The 20665-nt window shown below is 33.7% G+C and overlaps 4 protein-coding genes across 4 annotated transcripts; 2 read left to right on the forward strand and 2 right to left on the reverse strand.

Moving 5' to 3' along the window:
* Positions 1-3583: 3583 nt before the first annotated feature.
* Positions 3584-5422, reverse strand: LOC18026329 (40S ribosomal protein S4-1). Its single transcript, XM_006409259.2, has 5 exons — positions 5304-5422; positions 4787-4864; positions 4524-4704; positions 4327-4424; positions 3584-4159 (listed from the first exon to the last, which is right to left on the reverse strand). The coding sequence occupies exons 1-5, from the start codon at positions 5304-5306 to the stop codon at positions 3731-3733; spliced, it is 789 nt and encodes a 262-aa protein (XP_006409322.1). The 5' UTR covers positions 5307-5422; the 3' UTR covers positions 3584-3730.
* A 7428-nt stretch (positions 5423-12850) lies between these two features.
* On the reverse strand, positions 12851-13174 carry LOC18026330 (B3 domain-containing protein At1g08985). The gene has a single exon (XM_006409260.1). It carries the CDS (start codon positions 13172-13174, stop codon positions 12851-12853), a length of 324 nt encoding a protein of 107 aa, XP_006409323.1.
* Positions 13175-15026: 1852 nt separating this feature from the next.
* Positions 15027-15882, forward strand: LOC18026331. Its single transcript, XM_006409261.2, has 2 exons — positions 15027-15450; positions 15527-15882. The coding sequence occupies exons 1-2, from the start codon at positions 15271-15273 to the stop codon at positions 15698-15700; spliced, it is 354 nt and encodes a 117-aa protein (XP_006409324.1). The 5' UTR covers positions 15027-15270; the 3' UTR covers positions 15701-15882.
* Positions 15883-17451: 1569 nt separating this feature from the next.
* On the forward strand, positions 17452-20252 carry LOC18026332 (uncharacterized protein At2g17340). The gene is made up of 12 exons (XM_006409262.2): positions 17452-17718; positions 18020-18085; positions 18234-18300; positions 18383-18451; positions 18539-18679; positions 18792-18923; positions 19026-19112; positions 19242-19316; positions 19399-19476; positions 19571-19648; positions 19741-19803; positions 19919-20252. The coding sequence occupies exons 1-12, from the start codon at positions 17567-17569 to the stop codon at positions 19997-19999; spliced, it is 1089 nt and encodes a 362-aa protein (XP_006409325.1). The 5' UTR covers positions 17452-17566; the 3' UTR covers positions 20000-20252.
* Positions 20253-20665: the final 413 nt, after the last annotated feature.

A 20665-nucleotide genomic window follows, 5' to 3' on the forward strand; every position in this document is an offset into this window, starting at 1 on the left:
CCCAACCCCAAACCAACCCAAAGTTTTAAGAAGTTTGGTGATCTCAAACCAAAACTAAACCCAACCCCAAAAAAACCCCAAATTACATATGCTTCTTCTCTTCTAGACGACCCTTTCCACGGGATGAATCTCCTCTTTCTTGAACCCCACGTCTCTGTAGTGCAAGCTTTCTCTCCTCCTTTATCATCCTTTTTATGGCTTCACGGTACCCAGGTTCGATGTCGTCTTCGTCTTCCTCAATGCGCAGAAGACTGCTCCCTAAAGATCTCCTAAACTCTGCTCGTGTGATCTCCTTCACGTCATCATATGCTTCTTTTCGTGTAATCTCCTCCACATCTTCAGCGAAATTCACGTCATCTACTTCTTCTCGTGCATGTTGGCGGACCACTGGTCTGAGTCCTTTTGCAGGGAGTCCGCAAACAATCACTTTCCTTCCTTCCATTGTAGAAGAGATCAGCCTGCATAATAACACAACAACAGAGTTGAGAGATGGACCTTTTCATTATACGAGAACACAATAACACAAGAAGATAGTATATGAGACATAATCTTTTCATTAAACAAAATATATTACATTAAGCAGACTTAGAACATCAGGGAAATAGCTTAAGCAATCATAAAACAAGAACAAACGATGACACAGCAACTACCAACCTAATGATTACACAGCTTACACACCAAAAACCAACCTAACCGATTACACAGCTTACACACCAAAAACCAACCTAACCGATTACACAGCTTACACAGCAAAAACCTTCCTAACCGAGAACACAGCAATGAGCTTGTTCTTTAAATGACTTCAAGCTTCTTCAGGACATCAAGTTGGCAATGAGCTTGTTCTTTAAACCTTCCAATGAGCTTGCATTCATCACAACTAAGCCATTGATTATAACTAAACTATATTCCACAACTAAACTAAGCATTCATCACAGCCAATTCCACAACTAAACTAAACTATATTCGAAATCTATCAGTGGATTAACCAAAGCCCTAAATTGAAGCAAAGGAATAAACCCAAATCGATGAAACAAGAGATCTTCCACAATTTGTTAAAAAATCCCTAATCGATCAAACAAGATAAAAACGATTTCAAAAGAGACATGCAAGAGCAACCACAAACAAATTCGGATGCAATACATCAAGGAGAGATATCAGAACTCAAAGGAATTCGATTTTGAGTTCAATTCACTCAAACCACAAACCATCAAATTCATTTAGAGGGAGATAAGATAACAAATCGACGAGACAGGACTGATAGATGAAATCGCTTACCTTCAATATAGCTCCGGCGGACGTCTCTTTGACCGGAAGTGGTGAGAATCGGTGAAGATGCGACGGTGAGCCGATTTGGAGGCCCAGAGTCGAATGGTTTCGTCGGGGAAGAAATGGAGAAGAGAAAGGGAAAAAATGGAGAAGAGAAGAGAAAGCCTTTTTCTATTTGTTTTTTGCGCCGAAAATGTTAAGCTTAACGTCACATGTTAAAGTCGTTTTGTTTAACGACGTTAAAATCCTTCCTTTGAAAAATGTTAAAGTCGATTTAGGAAATAGCGTTAATTTACTGACGTTACACAGCGAGTTTCTTGTAGTGAGTACGCTGCATATCAGTGCCCAAAAATTTTGGATTTTGAATTTTATTGTATGAATATCAATGCATATCACTAAATGTATGCATTTCTTCTTAAACAACTTCAAAAGATGTGTATGTTCACAAATTTATGTGCATAACATGTACAGATCATATTATATCAAAACATAATGATAAGATAACAAATTTGTTATTTGGTGTGTTAATAAAGTAATTGTTTTTTATTTAACTAAAGAAGTTCTAGTAGTTTTTTCTTTGAAAGTTATTCATTGTAACAAAGAACACAAGATATAAAAAATAATATAAAATTTTTTGCAAATTCTTTATTTGAAAATCTCTTAAACCTACTTCTTACAAGTTGTTTAATCAGAATTATGTAACATCACCACTGAATTTGTCATTGACCAATTTGTAATCTACGTAGCAACCAATTTGTAATCTGTGTAACCATTTGATTTGTTATTGACCAATTTGTAATCTGCGTAACCACTTGATTTGTCATTGACCAATTTGTAATCTATTAAAGATCTGAACATTCTTGTTCTACCGTTCTCAATTTCGATGACTAACCTAAAATTTTGGTGTTACAAGCTTTATATATTCTCAAACTTCTCACATTGAAAATCTTCCTTTTCCACTTTGTGATATCCTCAAATATCTTTTTATTTCTTAGATTTGAGATCCCCCAATATAATTTTAATTTGATGACTCCTTTAGCTCCACTCATATCATGCCACATCAGCTACTTTTCACACTCTATTGTTTCTGGGTTAATGATTCCTTTGTGCACCACCTCATACCTTGGTACTAACATTAATGCATTCATATTTTTTAAAAAAAAAAATCTGCATTGCTTATGATTTATTTTGATATTTTACTTCAAGAAATTGTTTTGGATACACGTTGGATATGGCTTGAATGCTTGATGCATCTGGGTGTAGTTCATTTTCAAGGCACCTGTTTCTACATTGATTTCAGTGTCGATTTTGGTTTTGTCTTCTTCTTATTTTGTGGGATTTTTTATTTTTTATTGGTTTGACCAAGGAGAAGAATCTTTGAGCATATGATGATGATTCGAAAATAACACTCTACATTCACGTGAACTAATTACCAACAAGAATATTAAAACCATGATCACTCCAAGACACTTTTGTCGAAGTGTGACTATGCATGCCATCTTGTCCGTCTTTCGTGCACCGGGCTACAAAATCAATGTATGAATGGACTTTCTTGAACATTCATTTATGAGAATGAAGATATTATTTGCAATCTACTTATTTGATATGTAAACCGAAGAGGAAACAAAATGTTTGTTTTATTTTATTTTATTCAGATCTCCAGATTTCTGTTTATTTTGTTCTTGAAATATACAACCTTCAAGTGCTCGCCATTGACCTTCTCTACCAACTTCGTCATGATATCTTGCATCTTGACTAAACACAAAAAAAAACCCCAAGAAAGAATTGGTAACGTGGTCACCAAGAAAACCAATGAAGTCATATAATATCTTAAGTAAACAAGTAAACGCATTATGTCATCATAACTAGATTTTGTGATACGTACCTTTACGTTATATTCATTCATTAAACCGTGAATAGAGAGAAAAAGAGTTGTATCACAGTATCATTGGAAACATCCCAACTTTTATTTTAAGGGACTTCACAAAATTGCATCATTCTAATTTCTGAATGCTTAATTCTTCTTCTAACTATCGGCTATATTCTGCCAGTGAGTCCCTGGGAGCTGGGACTGTCCCGCCTTTTGTCAGACACATTGCGGTAGGCAAGTGTTGATTATGAGAAAATAAAAAGTGATGTTTCGGCGATTTGGTTTTAGAATAATGGGCTGCGAGTGCTAATGAGTTAACGAGCTAAGCAAATTTGACAGAGACCTAAAAGATGAGCAACGGGACTTCCCTAGTATGTATATCTATCCCTAGTATATTCATAACAAGGCCTCTAAATACCAAAAGGCAATTCAATAACTATCAGAAGAAACCAAGTCGAAGTTCCAAGTCATAATTGATAGCACAAAAGATCCAAAAAATAGTTCATAGTGATCCCAAAAGACAGGTAAACTCTAACAGGCATAAAAAGAAAAGGCTTTAATTTGTTCTGACAACTGGGGAATGAGTGTATAGTTTTAAGCAGCTTGTTGAGCAGAAAGTCTCTTCCTGGCTTCCTCAATGATGGTCAGCTTGATACCTTTTCCTTTGGGAAGAGAAACCCATGGCTTTGTTCCTTTACCAATTGTGAAAACGTTCCCCAGCCTTGTAGCAAACTCATGCCCTGTTGAGTCTTGAATGTGGATGGTTTCAAAGCTTCCCTTGTGCTTCTCACGGTTCTTTATCACACCAACACGCCCTCTGTTTCTTCCTCCAGTCACCATCACTACGTTGCCCACATCAAACTTGATAAACTCCACAATCTTGTTCTCCTCGAGGTCCAGCTTGATTGTGTCGTTCGGCTTGATGAGCGGGTCGGGGTAACGGATGGTGCGACCATCATATGTGTTCAGGTAGGGAATGCCCTTCTGACCAAACTGGATAGATCTCACCTTGCATAGCTTGAACTGCACAACAACAAACGAAGATACTTGTTGGAACATGTAACAAACAGGTAATCAAACATGGAAATTTATGAGAGCTCTGAATACAAGGCTAGAACATTACATACAGACTTGACTCTGTTCGACTGATTCAGCATCTGGCACTTAAAAAGGGATTTAGGAGAACAAACCTTTGCTTCCTCGTCCCTGATGGAGTGAAGACGGAAGCGTCCCTTGGTATCATACAAAAGACGGAAGTTTTCATTCGTTTTTGGGATAGACACAACATCTGCATATAACAAAGCATTTTCAAGTCAAAATCACTCAAATCATAGAAGCAGAAATAAAAGGTCAAGAAGCACAAACAAACAAATATAGCAAGACTCACCCATGAAACCAGCAGGGTAGGTCTTGTCAGTCCTCACTTTCCCATCAACTTGAATATGCCTTTGCATCAAGATCGAAATCACTTCTCTATATGTCAGAGCATACTTCAACCTGTTTCTGATGATAAGGACAAGGGGTAAGCACTCCCTAGACTTGTGTGGACCAGAAGACGGTTTGGGGGCCTGCGCGGAAAAACAATCATTATAAGCACCGATCGAATAATGAAAACTAAACTAATAAGATTCAATCGAATAAGTGACTTACAAAGGCACCACCAAGTTTGTCAAGCATCCAATGCTTAGGGGCATTAAGCCTCTTCAGATGCTTCTTCAAACCTCTCGCCTGCAGAAACGAAAAAGGATAAACACAAAAATCAAAACACAGTATCTTCATAAAAGCTCAATCACTTAAAGTCCCATTTTCCCACAGTCCACAAAGTTTAGCCAAAGTAACATCATTCAAGACCTCAAGTGGTATCTGGATAATCGAACCCTATTTTTTAAGATCTCAACGAGGCCAGTACTTAAATCGATCCCAAAATCATATTACTAACACTCTGAAGCTGAAAAAGCAATTAAATTTAGAAACACTAACAAGAACCCAGAACTACATCAGCAAACTATCTAAATTGGCACAGCGATTCTACCCAGAAAGAAGATACAGATTATCGTTCCACACAGAGCGAATTCACGGATTGGAGGCAAACTATCTGAACAAAATGAACACATGGACCAATCGATTGTGAGTACGAGGCTAAGAGAGAGAGAAATAAATGACGAACCATGTTTGCAGAGAATGCGTTCCGAGTCCTCCGCGGCTAAACAAGCCAGCTCTCTCTGCAGTAATCTATTTCACTAGGGGTTGAAGAACCAAGCATAAAACCCTAATTTTAACATGCGTAATCCCAAACTTATTTGCCACACGTGTAAAGTTATGCAAGCCCACTCTAGGCCCAATAGCACTCCCAATTTTTTTTTTTTTATTGACATTTTCATTTAAGCCCATAGGACCACAACCACAAGATACATGTTTGAGGTCCAACAAGAAAACGAACCCATAAAACATACACTTAACAAATACACGTACTCATATACGTGTAATCAGATTAAGCAGATAAAAAACACGTGTTGTTCATTAAGCTCGTCTGCAATTCATAGCTGCTTCCATCGTCACTCTTCGCCGCCGGCCACTACAACGCCATCTCACGACCAAGCTTCACTACCGGCAACGTCGACTTCCACAGCAAGAGAGTATGCATCTTGGAGTTTATCTTCTGTTAAACTGCTTGTCCCAGATAAAATCATCGAATAGAAAGCCGCAAAAGAGATAAAGATCTCTTCTAAAACTACAACGCCATCTCACGACCAAGCTTCACTACCGGCAACGTCGACTTCCACAGCAAGAGATTATGCATCTTGGAGTTTATCTTCTGTTAAACTGCTTGTCCCAGATAAACTCATCGAATAGAAAGCCGCAAAAGAGATAAAGATCTCTTCTAAAACTGCTTCAAATAATTTTTTCTTCAGGAAAGCTCCGCCGCTGGTCAGACCCAATGTATTGGTTTGATCTGGTGTCCGTCGTTGCTCTGAGTGATGAGCATGAGGATGAACAGCGAAGAAATTACTCTGAGAGAGAGAAATCTTGAAACAAAATTTTAAAAGAAAAACAGCAAATTCCGATGAGAAGAAGTACCGCCGGAAGAGAGAAAATAGAAGGCAGATCCGGTCTTAGCCAGAAATTATTGTCCGAACTAGATCGGAAATTTATTAATCCGAAGAATGGAAGAGAAAGCCGATTAACATCAGAAATTTACAAAAAAAAAGTTAATCGGAAGAGAAAAGTTCTCTCTTCGTGAAGGACAGAGATGAGATAACGAAGAGAGAGAAAAAAACTCCTCTTAGTTTACACTCCCATTTAAAATGTGATACCGATTTTAATGCAATAATTGTTTTTTCCACCGCTGTCAGCCTATCACATCCCCACTCACTTTGTTGGAGAACAATAAATTGTTAAGAGTTCATAGCTAGGTTTCATAATTCTCTTTTTTTTTAAAACCTAAAAATTCAGGTTTCATAATTCTCTTGATCACGAGTTTTTGGATTTATGATTCTCTGAACGCTTTGGATTAATGATTTGTATTGCACACCACTAGCTGACACCAAAAGAAACCAAGATCGGCACCTTTTTCTTTGTTTAGGTTAGGCCGGTTTTACATTTATTTTGTTTTTAAACTTGAAAATGTTAAGAAAACAACAATTATGAAGTAAATCTACCAATGCGATTTTATTTATATATAAAAAAATCGGCCATCTAAAATATTTGAAAGTTTTAATACTTTCTCCGTTTCACAAAAAATGTCGTTCTGACACTTTTTTTTCAAAAAGAATGTCGTTTTAGAATTCTAATGTAAATTTTGACATAAAATACCATTTTTAACCTCAAAAATAAATTCAGAATGTTAGTTATAAATATAATTCCAAGAGTCATTTTCTGCAAATTAATAAGGGTATAAAAGACATTTTATCTTATTTCTTAATCTGTGTGAAGAATGTCAGAACGACACTCTTTGTGAAACGGAGGGAGTATATGATAACATTTATACCATATTGACCATATTGATTATAATATTTAATACCATATTATATTCACAATTCAACTTTTGTTTTGTCCATCATACGCTATTTAAAATGATTTATTTTTCCACGTGAACCATATTAGAGCTGCTTTCTCCGTTCTGATTCACTTGTTCCACCTCGAACGATACACTGTTATCATTTCAAATCATATATAGTTTTTTATAGAACCATATATATATATATATACAATTATAAATTTTAGCATATATTTATGTATTTAATATTTTACAAATACAGTTCTCAGTATGTCATATAGCTTCACCATAATAACATGTCTTATATATGGAATTAGGGTCATATAAACTAAAGTATCCATAATTTAGATCACAATGTAAATTGATATGCTACTGTTTTATTTATGATATATATGACACACATAAAACCCATCCAAAATTTTATTATTCAGCCTCAAAAACAAACTAAGTACAAATATACATTAAAAAAATGGATAACTAATGAGATCTTTTAAAGAGCAAAAATAAGAGAAAACTCAGGACATAGAGAAAATGAACTTGGTAACTTTCCAATATAATCTGATGATATCACCTCTTTTAAGACTTTTTGCATTTCTGATATTGTTCCACCTATTTCCGATAGTATTGTTTAGGCCAAGATTTACCAAATAAATTTGTCACTGTCCTGAATTTTCACTTGAATACCATTTTGAGGTATCATAACTTCCGTCTTCTTTACTATGTTGTTGACCATCGATTTTGGTAATCACAACCGACCGTTCCAACAAAGATAGGTATTTGTCAGAGTTGTGCTTATGTTAATTGAGGTCCTAAACAAATTTTCAAAAAAAAATGAAAAATTAAAGGAGAAAAATTTACAAACACTATTAGGTAGAGATTTAACATCTTATCCTAATTTTGTTTTAACTATTTTTTATATGAAAAATTTGTAGAAACTATGTTGGATTTTGAAAAATATCTATTTTTAAACTTAAAAGTATAAACATATTTTTGAAACTATGATGTATCTTTTGGTAAAAATAAATAGTTTTTCTATAATGTTCAAAAAAAATTTGGCCGTAGACCAATGTTTCAAAATCTACAACGTAGGCACGGCTTTGGTATTTGTTAATGTTTTTTTTTTTTAATCATCAGACTAGAATCTATTTACTGAACTTTTAACTGTTTTAGAAATATACCTGGGAATGCTTTAAAAATATTAAAATATCAACTCGTATGTTTATACATATTCTACATAGTTTCTACTTGAATACCATTTTGAGGTATCAATAACTCGTATGTGCACAGCACGAGTGATTATTATCATTTACACTGAAATTATAAAGTATTATAATGTGTTGATTAGTAAGTAATAGTTGATTTAGTTGCGCATTTTGTAGTATTTAAAATGGATTTTATTTTAAGTGTATGTTTATTTTAGTAACAGAATGAAATTAGCAATATGAACTTTATATGTGTGAACTAAATGTTTGTTGTTTTGTTTTGAAGTTCTATTTGTTTTTTATAGTTTTCCTTTACTAAATAAACAAAAATGAAAGAAATTTACCGATTAACAATCTTATTTTATAACTGTCTATATGATGATGCTAAGTATAATAAATGATTACCAAATACATTGAAGTGTAATATTGAAAGCAACAAATATTAATATGTTCGTTTATTAAAGTTAATAGTAAAACTTCGTATATTATTTATGTAATACAACAAATACAAACAGATATAAAAATAGACAAATATGTGTGTAATTACTAAATAGGTCTCATGTGAATACAAGATAATCTTGCTAAATTTAACATAAAGATTATAAAAAACACAGGAAAACTTCGATGACATCGAAGATTTACTCGATGCGAAAAAGGAATAATCGTCTTCTCAAATATTTGGCTTTCTGGAGAATCATTGTTATGTTTGCAGAAGCTATCAGAGGTAAATATATGATATTCAATAATATATTCCGAATGTTTCATTATATAAAATCGTCTGATGAATCTGTATTACTCCAAATCAGAATTCAGATGGTTATATCATAGTTTTTAGTTGAATCTACTTAACTTAATTGAACTATCTATTTGATTTTAGTATCTTACAGGTGATTCATAGATTGTAGAGATTTCTAATGTCGATTATAATCTCAGACAAACTTTATTCGAAAACAGAATCAGCTATGTTTAGCGACGATACTACACAAATTAGAAGCAAAATAATCAGGTTCTATTCTATAACCCTCTTCCATTTTCTACATAACTATGTTGTTTTATAACAATTAGATAAACTAATATAGTTTTCTATTATCTAAACTACAACAATTTTCTAAAACAGAAAACAAAAAGAATTTCAAAAATAAACATTGGTTCTTAATAAGTAGTACATTAAGTAGCAAATATCCATAAGGTTCCACAAAGCATACCGTAAGTTATAAATAAGTTTTAACGAAGATGGAAAAGTTGAAAATCACACCATAAACTTAGAAATTAAAAATACTTAAAACGCAACAGATGTTGATGTATCTCTAGTCGTCATTATTGCGCAAATTCCTGGAGTTGCAGACAAATCCATCATCTTTTTGGTAATCCTGCAAAATATAAATGAAGATTCATTTGATCATGTATATATATAAAGTTTGTGTTTTTTCTAAGATAGAAACAAAAATTTTTTAAGGCTTACTAACTTGTTCTGGAATTTTGAAACTTGGTCGATTGGTGGAGCAATTAGAAAGCGAGAGAAGCCAGTATTTTCATGTTCATGGATAGTTAGTTCATCTAGACATATATTACATATCCAATGAGAAATTGCTAGTTACTCCAAATCAGTAATAATTTACAAAATGATTTAGCATAACTATATACATACTGATATTCTTCTTAACTGACCAGTGATTTAAAACGCAAATAGCAAAGGGCCCTGTGAATCCTTGACATCTTTCTTTTATATTAACAACAAAGTCACCATATGCAAAGTATTTGAAAGAATAATCCCTAAGTTGATAAAAAATAAGAGTTAGAAATAATAAAACTTACAATACTAGAAATAAACTAAAAACTATTCTGCATCCTTAATGGTAAACTCCAGAACTCGCTTTGTTTCTCCATCTAAAAAACACTGGGTGTAGACTTCGCCAATAGTTTCAAGACTTCCCATCAAATCTAGTTAGATAGTCAAATATTTTAAATACTTAAACCAAAATCTTATAGAATAATAGGTTTTGTATGTGTACACAAACTTAAAAATGTAAACAGAACATGCAATACAGATTTATACATATTTATCAGCTAAAATTAGTTCCTTGTCTGCTGTGTTTATTTTAACAGTATTAATGCTTTTTTGTTGCTCAAAAATAATAATAATAATGCTTAAAAAAATGTCTATATTTAGTAACTCCTATGGATATATTCTCTATGTTAGCATATGAAATTTTTCTGAAATTACAATTTTCTATGTTAAAGCAATTGTTTATTTTTATTTTTACAAACTGTATATATTTACATCAAAATTTTTTTTAGTCCTTTACAAAAATATTTTCATATATACAAGCTAAACCTATTACTATGTCCTAAAGAAGCATAAAATATAATTATAAAAATTTATTTTTCAAACATTCTAAAATTATGCATTTATCTTATTTTTCAAATCTATATAGTTTCTTTACTACAACTCCAATTTTTTTAAAAAAATTTAACATATTAATAACAATAAATCTAGTTATTATTACACAACATGATTATTATAAGAATTTATTGAAAAGTCACAATATCATAATCAATACATTAATTACTGAAAATGTAAAAGTGTTATTATCATAATAATGAATTGATTTTTTACATGTTATTCAATCATGAATTTAAACCTAATTCTTTAGATTTTATAATCTTTCAAGATTAATTGAAAATTGATATCAATATTATGTACATAACAGTTTTATACAAGTATCATATTAAAGTGTATTAAGATATGCACTATGCTCACAAGAATTATCACTTTTATTGTGAATGTTTTATCACCGACACAGTAGATTTTATCTCTGGATATGCGTCGACTGTGTTCCAGCGTTGCCCAATAGAAGCACGAAAGCAAGGTGAGAAGCAGAAAGTATGATAACTGCTCAGAAATGCAACTGCTCAGAAATGCAACTGCTCAGAAATGCAACTACATTAGGAAAAGTCTGCATATTTATCCAAAAATGTGAGATAAAGGCGGCTCCAGATCTCACTCTTTTCAAAAGAAACGTTACTATATATCTAACACGCTCTTGGTGTGTGCTCTCAACGGTAGTGATTATACAATTTATATAGATGAATTGATTGATTTGGTGAGTTGGTTCGGTGGCAGGACGACAAAGAAGCATGTCTATCAACGCTGTATTACGGAAAATACGAAAACACAACCATGTGGTAGGGGTTTAAAATATAATTAGGGATCCGAACGAAGCGACAAAGTTCACTGTGGTACAACTTATATAAAGACATTTGTGGCTTAAATCCACCAGAGTTCCTTACAAGGAATCTTTGACTACATATTTACATTATCCTTTCTGTATGTGATGTTAAATTTAATTGACATGTACTAATTAATAAACTTTGTTAAGGTATTTGAAAAGTATTATCTACAAAAAGATATTCGTAGCTTATCTTTCAATTTCGTACGTCCATCATTGAAGCCTCATATGCAAATTGAAGTTTATTCTATTTTAGAGTCTTGGTTCTCGAAATTCGTTTGTATGATTAATAGATGGTGAATTATCTGGTTTTCTTTTTACAAATACACGTTCTACAAAATCCATATACAAATCTGGATTGCTCAAATGTTCTTTCCACCGCCAGCCTGTCACATCCCACTCACTTTGTAAGGAAAACAATAAATTGTTACGAGTTATTTGTACTTTTTACATTGATCAAGATTACTTGTCAACCCTCTTGACCAATCATTCTTAGGTTTCATAGTTCTCTTGATCAAGATTTCTGGATTTATGATTCTCTTGACGCTTTGGATTAATGATTTGTATTGCAAATAAACAAAGATCGGCGCCTTTTTGTTGTTAGCTAGAGGTGTGTTTAGGTTAGGCAGCTTAATTTTACATTTATTTTTTTTATAAAAAAAATTTCGGTCATCCAAAATATTTGAATTTTTTAATAAATTGAAACAAGAGAACATCTATACCATATTTATTATAATATTTATACCACACTTATTATATTCACCATTCAACTTTAAATTGTATGATTTGTTTTATCCACATAAACCATATTAGAACTGCTTTCTCCGCTCTGATTGACATGTTCCACCTCAAATGATACACTGTTACCATTTAAAATCATATATAACTTTTTTTATAGAACTATATATATACAATTACAAATTTTAGCATCTATTTATGCATTTAACTTTCTACAAATATTTTGAACCCCCAAAAAAAACTAGCTACATATACGTTTCTCAGTATGTCGTATATAGCTACACCATAATAACATGTTTTGCATATGGCTTTTAGAGTCATATTTTGTTTTGGGTCGAAACGTTGGCTTTTGAGATCATATAAGCTAACATATTCATAATTTAGATCACAAATTCACAATGCAAACTGATATGCTTTTTAGTTATGATATATATCGGAAAAAATATAAATGATACACATAAAACCCATCCAAAATTTCAATATTCAGCCCCCAAAAAAACTAAGTAGATAGATATGTTAAGAAAATAAATAATTAATAACAGAGATCTTAAAGAAACAAAAACAAAAGAAGACTCGGCATAGAAAAAATGAATTTGGTATCTTTCCAATATAATCTGATGACATCGCCTCTTTTCAGACCTCTAGCATTTCTCATATTGTTCCACCCATTTCCGATAGTATTGTTATGGCCAAAGTTTACCCAATTAGATTTGTCACAATCCTGGATTTCCACTTGAATACCATTTTGAGGTATCACAACTCCCATTTTCTTTACTATGTTGTTGATAATCAGTTTTGGTAATCGTAACCGACCTTTCCAGCAAATATCTGTATCTGTTAATGTTTTTTCAATCATCAGACTAGGATCCATTTTACTGAATCTTTAACTGCTTTAGAAATATAACTAAGAATCCTTTTAAAGAAATTGAAATATCAACACATATATTTATACATAGTTCTCGGCCAAAACAACGTGCCTTGTCTTCTGTATTTATTTTAGAAGTTTTAATGCTTTTTTGTTACTAAAAAAAAATAATGCTTTAAATTTTTTTTTTTACATTTAGGCATGTTTGTTTTTGCATCCAGATGCTGCATCTAGATGTAAATGCTCAATTGTTGTTCGTTTGGACACTTTAAAACTAACATTTGGATGTTTCCTGATGCCGAATCTGGATGCAAATGCTCAAATATAGATATTTTTCTTTATCTATATTTACAAACTCATGTGGATATATTCTCTAAGTTAGCATATAAGATTCTAAATTTACAATTTTCTATGTGAAATAAAGTGTTTCTTTTTATTTTAAATTTACATCAACTTTCTTTAGTACTTTACAAAAATATTTTCATATATACAAGCTAAACGGCTAAACCTATCACAATATCTTAAGAAGCAAAAATCTATTAATATTAGAAAAATTTATTTTTCAAACACTCAAGATTTACACATTTATCTTATTTTTGAAATCTATATAGGTTTTACAATAACTCTGAATATTTATAACCAAAACTATTAAATATTCACATCCTATCAATAGCGAGAAATTTAGTTATAAATACACACCGTGATTATCATAAGAACTTATTGAAAAGTCACAATATCTTAATCAATATATATTGAATACTAAAAATGTAAAGTATCAGTATCATAATAATGAATTGATTGTTTTTTTTACATGAATGAATTGATTATTATAGAGAGTGTTTTCAATCATGGATTTAAATTTAATTCTTTAGGTGTTATAATCTTTCAAGATTTGAAAATTGATATAGTTTTTAAGATTTTATGTGCATGTGTAGATTTTATAATCTCTGCAATATATCTTTGATTTTCTTTTTATTCATACTCAAAACTTCTTGATTTTTTTTTTAAAATTACTCAATATATGAATATTTTAAAAGTCATGTAATCTTAACACTAATCTTTAAAATCTTTTAAGAATCATTTACAAATAAATGATCCAATAACATAAGATTTTCTAATCGCATATATACTAGAAATAATAAATTTATAGAAACAAATAATATATAAAAACAGAAAAAAATATTTATGATTTATTAAAAAATTATATCTAAATAAAATAAAACACAAATTATATTACAAAATTTGATAAATTAAAAATAGTTCGCGTGCGGATGAACATAATAGAATCTAGTAATAGTGATGTATTAAAAGGAATAAGGGGCCATAAACCCAAAGCTTTTTCTTTCATGAATCATGTTCCTAGATTGTATTCTATCGTGCCATTGTGGTTAAATGACTTAGATGAGGCAGATAAACAGGTGTAATGAACGTTTGTTGGTCTAATGAAAGTAGTAGTTGTGCCAAAAGAAATAAGGGGGCCATAAACCCATACATGATCACACTATAGTTAGTAGAGAGAGTCATACGAGAGATATGAGCTCAGGTTTTTTATTTTTAAATTTTAGATCGGATTTAGCACTACAAGAGTTAGCAAGCTGATTGAAAAGATGATGTCTTTGGAATCTTATTTTTAAATCACAAAAAATGGGATTCTTCTGTATACTGTATTCATGTACAGTATATGCAAATCTAGATGAAGAGATCAAACCCTAATTTTTACATCCTCTGCCTTATGTGTGAAGTTACGAAGGCGCACTAGAAGGCCAAATAGTTATTTTAAAGCCCATTTAAAACCCAAATCGTACATTTAAGCCCATATTATTTCCAGAATTTTATTTTCCCATCTCTTTGAAAGATTAGAAGTAAAGAAAAAAACTAAACAAAAGGTCGTGAATGTCTCTGTCCCTCCCTCAGGTCTCACAGTCTCACGCAAGCTCCACGAAAGCTCCACGAGAAAGGATCGGAATCCACCATAATCTCGCCACCGGTGAATCGCCGCCGTAGTTTAAAGACGGAAAAGCGATAGCGGTTTAGGAAAGGAAGAGTTTGTTATTTATGTGTAGAAGCAGTTATTGTGAATAGGTTTAAGAATTTTATGAACGATGTCTCTGAGGATAAAATTAGTGGTGGATAAATTTGTGGAGGAGCTTAAGCAAGCTCTTGACGCTGATATACAAGATCGAATCATGAAAGAGAGAGAGATGCAGAGTTATATCGAAGAGCGCGAGCGCGAAGTTGCTGAGCGAGAAGCCGCCTGGAAAGCTGAGCTTTCTCGCCGTGAGGTATGTTTTCTGAAATTTTCATTTTTAGGGTTTTTGTTTTTGGGAAATTCGGATATTGATTTTCTGAATTTTCCAGACGGAGATTGCTAGACAGGAAGCGAGGTTGAAGATGGAGAGAGAGAATCTGGAGAAGGAGAAGAGCGTACTAATGGGGACAGCGTCGAACCAGGATAATCAAGACGGAGCTCTTGAAATTACTGTGAGCGGTGAGAAATATCGGTGCCTTAGATTCTCTAAGGCCAAGAAATGAGGGTTTACGAAATAGGTACCAAACATAGGACACAAATGGCCATTGGCAATTCGATAAGGAGAAGATTTGTTCTTAGTTTATGGTGGATGAAATGGGAAGTGGAATTGTTGGAATTATGCTTTGATTGTGTAACTGAATTCAATGGAAAAAAGATGTGTTTTTATGCAAATCGAGTTCTCTTATCACTCCACTGTGCATCTTGTTTTGTTTTGATCGGAGTAATGATTTGTTGATTGCTGTGCCTGTCGTATTGACATGTAGGAGTTGAGGTATTTGGATCACGGCCTAGTTTGGTTATTATAGATGTCTATGGGAAAAACAATGGCAACACCGAGGCGCATCTTTCCATAGTCTTTTGTTCTAAAGGATTTTTGTCAGGTGGTTTCGTTTGAATGTGCAAACATCATAGAGCGTGAAGAGAACCAAAATTTCAAGAGTGAGAGTGAACAGTGTTGATTAGTACTATTATCACGATGAGTTGATAGTAGACAAAAGTTTTGGGGTTAGGAAGAAAGTAGCAATTTATGGTACACTCCTAGAACCCATTGATCTTCTGAAAAACTAGCACCTAGTAGCAGGTTTAAGCCTAAGGAGTTTCAGAGCATATAGAAATAAGTAGAAGGTTGTGTCTGTACTCTGTACGCAAACCGTGCTCTTGTTTGTGTTCAAGCCGATAGCAAACAAATGAGATAGGTTCCATTTTCCTCTATATTACAACATTAATATTTGATTGTCTTGCAGCTGTGACTAGCATTTTGTGGTACGTTGTACACACATATTCCCAGATTTCATACTGGTTTCTAAATCTCTTTACTTAGGCCTTTCTAGTGGAACGAAATGAAAGTATATGAGGCCTCAAGTGTTGTAGATCTAATGTTCCCAAAAGATAAACTCTTTTCTGGTCCTGTTAGATTTGCTGGACCTGCAGAAATGTGTCCAACATGCTATATCTCTGAAGGAAAGATCCATATGCCTTCCTTCAGTTTGCACGTTCTCTCTTTCATTAGAATCTCAATTTCAAACAAACATATATTCAGTGGATCTATTCGAGGATTAGATGTTGTTTTTGCGTTGAATTTAGATAAGTGACTGCCTAACTTACTCCCTTTGTTCATCAAGGTGCCTAGGTGTAGTCATATGATAAATTTCTAGCTGATATCAATTGTGAACTCCTGCAAACTGGAATTTCGTTACGTTATGTTATCGAGCTTGATTAGCTTACCGAACATCTTTCTTCTTAGTCCAAGAGGGCAATAATTGTGTTTTGCTCGGAAGATAGCTGCACTGAGCAGTAAGTTCTTCCACACTAAAGGAACTTTGATGCATTCTACAATCCAGATTGCTGCTCCAGCATAAATAAGGTATCAACAGCGATTGAATGCATTTCAATTGGCACCAAGAAATTTCCAGATCACAGCTGCAAGCATTATTTTAAAAGTTTGCTTAAGCAAATTTCTTGTTTAGAAATCAAGAACATAAGAGACACATGTTGAAGCTATGGTTGTAATTTCTGAACATAAAATGATCACTTGGATCTGTCATCTGATGCGGCAATTCAGCCAGAAAGACAACTAGCTCCTACTTCTGTTGTCGAAGAGGCAAATCTTTGTCTGAAGAGGCAAATCTTTGTCTGTATAACGCTTTAGCTATAGTTGCAGAAACAAACACACACCACAAAGTTTGGAACTTGGCTATTATTAAACAAAAGACAAACCAAACCCGAAGCTCGAGAAACTCGACATACGCATTTAGTCGTGTGGTGGTGGAATCAAGAATCCATAAATCTTTTGACCCGTACCCGACCCGGCTCTATATACACATTTGGTTCTTCTTCCTCGACATCAATCAGGCGAAGAAGAAACGGAAATGATTCCGTTTCCACTGCTACCGACGCCGATAGAAACAAGCTACAGGGCTTGCACCATTCCTTACAGATTCCCTTCCGATAATCCCGGGAAAGCCACTCCCACTGAAATCTCCTGGATCAACGTCTTCGCTAATTCCATCCCTTCTTTCAAGTTCATTCTCTCTCTCTCTCTCTTTCGACCCTTTGTTTCTTTGACCACAATCACATTATTCGTTAGCCACTGATTGTTCATGTTCGCGGGTCGGATCAAGCTTTGATTTTTATGTTACCAAACTGTCCATTGGTAGTTGTAGCGTTGACTTAGCTGGCTTTTCATGAATTTTGAATGTAGTTGTAACATGAGGAGGAAACTATGGCTTTTGTTGAAGCTTATTATAGGAAACAGATGGAATCCTGGTTTAATTAGAAAATTCCCCATAAGTGTTGATGTTCTAAAGCTGCTTCTTTTGCAGGAAACGTGCAGAGAGTGATACAACGGTTCCAGATGCTCCTGCTAAAGCTGAAAGATTTGCAGAAAGGTACATTCTTTTGAGTATTCTCAAGGTTCTGTTCGGATGAAATCTTTTCCCAATGTCAGCTTCATAAGTTAGACGAGTTTTGTGTCCTACGATTACGCAGATATGTCTTTCGATTAGCGTTTAATATGTCTTACTTTGAATATGGAAGATATGCGGGAATTCTTGAAGACTGGAAGAAAGATCCAGAGAGCCATGGCGGGCCACCAGATGGCATTGTAAGTCAAAGCACCACAAGATGATTGTTTTCCTCTGCTTGTGTGAGCTTTGTTTTCATGGATTAATTTGGCTCGTTCTCAGAGTCTCGGCCGAGTTCGTGAGCAAATAATCAGAGAGTTAGGATTTAGGGACATATTCAAGAAAGTGAAGGTATGAGGTTTTCAGATTAGACGCACCAAATCTCTCATATTGTCCCTCTGATTAGATAAGTTCACATTCAACGATAAATTCAAATAGGAGGAGGAGAATGCAAAGGCAATATCACTATTTCCTGAAGTTGTCAGTCTGAGTGATGCTATTGAAGATGAAGGAGAGCGATTAGAGAATTTGGTGAGAGGGATATTCGCTGGAAACATCTTTGATCTAGGTTCTGCGCAGGTATCTCTTTTCTTGTAAAACGCTGGTTTCTTTTTGGTCGCTTTCTCTTTGGTTTCTCCCACAGGAAGCATGCTCTAATTTTGGGGCTCTTGTGTTTTTTCACATCTTCAAGCTTGCTGAGGTTTTCTCAAGGGATGGTGGTATCTCTTTCTTAGATACCAGTCAAAACTTGGTTTCACGACCATGGGTCATTGATGACTTGGAAAACTTCAAAGCCAAATGGATCAAGAAGCGATGGAAAAAGGTCGCTCGTTTGTTTTGCTCTTTATCTAATGTTTTGTTCAGACTTCAGAGCTCGATCGCTTGACTAAATCATTTGTTCATATTCTCCCTTTTTTCTTGTCAGGCAGTAATTTTTGTTGACAATTCTGGTGCAGACATAATTTTGGGTATTTTGCCGTTTGCAAGAGAGATGCTTCGTCGAGGAATGCAGGTACTTTTGAATATGACTCAGTCTTTTTTCCACAATCTCTTGAGTGAGTTGGTTGATAAAAATTCAGTTCTTAGTGAAGCAAGTGATGCAGAGTATACTGTTCTTCCTCTTCATTTTTTCCCCTTGAAGGTGGTGCTGGCTGCTAACGAGCTGCCATCTATCAATGATGTAACATACACCGAGCTTACAGAGATCTTGTCACAGGTGATGAATGAAGTAATTTGTTATATTCATGGCTTAAAACAAAAAAGAAAGTGAATCTGATGTATTAGTCTTGATGTACCAGTTGAAGGATGAAAATGACCAATTGATAGGCGTCGATACTTCAAATCTTCTGATTGCAAATTCAGGGAATGACTTAGCGGTAAGAAATTAGTAGGTCCCAGAAAGAGAAATGGTTTTCTTCATTGGATTCTTACCTTTTTCTATTTTTTCTCACGCTCGAAAATTTGTTTCAGGTTATTGATCTCTCAAGAGTATCACAAGAGCTTGCTTACCTTTCATCTGATGCAGACTTAGTCATCCTAGAAGGCATGGTAAGGACCATTTAGCGTGCGAAAGTGAAACTCGATTTGACTATTTAACTAGTCTTGATTTTGTTTACTGACTTCTTGGACGTTCTCATCAGGGTCGTGGAATCGAGACAAACCTCTATGCTCAGTTCAAGTGTGATTCTCTCAATATCGGAATGGTAGTAGTTTTTACTCTTTTTCTTCTTTTCTTCTTCTTTCTCGGACTAATGAAAAGAGATACTTTGTGTTTATTGCTTCTTTCTCTTTACGCTTGTGCATCCTTTTGTTATGCAGGTGAAGCATCTTGAAGTAGCAGAGTTTCTTGGAGGGCGGCTTTATGACTGTGTCTTCAAATACAGTGAAGTCCAGACTTGAATTCCAGTAATCTTTTCTCAGGTCTCATCATCATACACCATTTTAGGGTGTTGTAACTAAAGATCCTCCTCACCCTCTGCATTCAGACATGAGACTTAGAGTTCTCTGTCATTCTTTATTACAGCACGCACAAGCCTCCGTTCTTTTTTCTATAATTCGTGTTAATGTTAAAATTAAGCAATGGCTTGATTGTTTTTCATTGAAAAAGAATTGCTGTCGTAGTATGGTTATAAAAAGAAAGTAATGCTGGCAACTCGGAATAAAAAGGTATTTAGAGGAGATAAAACATTCATAATTATGGCATTTGATCGATTAAGGAAAAAATGATGGAGAAATCATGGATCAAAGTTTATGAACTGTAAACTGAGGTCAGTAACTAAAATTGTAACCATTTCTTCAATTGTAAACTGAGGTCAGTAAGAGGTGATTTTTGAATTTTTTACTGAGGTCGGTAGCTAAAATTGTAACCATTTCTTCAAATTTTTTTTTTTAATAATTTCAAGTCACATGTAATTAATTTTTATAAAATTAGAAAATTGTAACCTAAAATCAATGGTCGTTGCATTGTTTATTTTCTTCTTAGACTCCATCCCTTTTTGATAAGTGATGTTTTATGATTTTTTTTTCTTGAAATAAGAGATACTGTTTTTCAAATTTCAAATGGTA

This window comes from Eutrema salsugineum, unplaced genomic scaffold, assembly GCF_000478725.1.
Source record: "Eutrema salsugineum unplaced genomic scaffold, Eutsalg1_0 scaffold_11, whole genome shotgun sequence".
In the NCBI taxonomy this organism is placed as follows: Eukaryota; Viridiplantae; Streptophyta; class Magnoliopsida; order Brassicales; family Brassicaceae; genus Eutrema; species Eutrema salsugineum.

What these genes read in the sequence shown, in the direction of transcription:
- LOC18026329 (XM_006409259.2), bottom strand. An exon ending in CTACCCTGCTGGTTTCATGG is followed by an intron (nt 4,425 to 4,523) that starts GTGAGTCTTGCT and finishes TGTTATATGCAG; the next exon opens with ATGTTGTGTCTATCCCAAAA. An exon ending in TCAGGGACGAGGAAGCAAAG is followed by an intron (nt 4,160 to 4,326) that starts GTTTGTTCTCCT and finishes GTTGTTGTGCAG; the next exon opens with TTCAAGCTATGCAAGGTGAG.
- LOC18026330 (XM_006409260.1), bottom strand. Translation starts at nt 13,174, where the DNA reads ATGGATCCTAGTCTGATGATTGAAAAAACATTAACAGATACAGATATT.
- LOC18026331 (XM_006409261.2), top strand. Translation starts at nt 15,271, where the DNA reads ATGTCTCTGAGGATAAAATTAGTGGTGGATAAATTTGTGGAGGAGCTT. An exon ending in CTGAGCTTTCTCGCCGTGAG is followed by an intron (nt 15,451 to 15,526) that starts GTATGTTTTCTG and finishes TGAATTTTCCAG; the next exon opens with ACGGAGATTGCTAGACAGGA.
- LOC18026332 (XM_006409262.2), top strand. Translation starts at nt 17,567, where the DNA reads ATGATTCCGTTTCCACTGCTACCGACGCCGATAGAAACAAGCTACAGG. An exon ending in ATTCAGGGAATGACTTAGCG is followed by an intron (nt 19,477 to 19,570) that starts GTAAGAAATTAG and finishes AATTTGTTTCAG; the next exon opens with GTTATTGATCTCTCAAGAGT. An exon ending in ATTCTCTCAATATCGGAATG is followed by an intron (nt 19,804 to 19,918) that starts GTAGTAGTTTTT and finishes TTTGTTATGCAG; the next exon opens with GTGAAGCATCTTGAAGTAGC.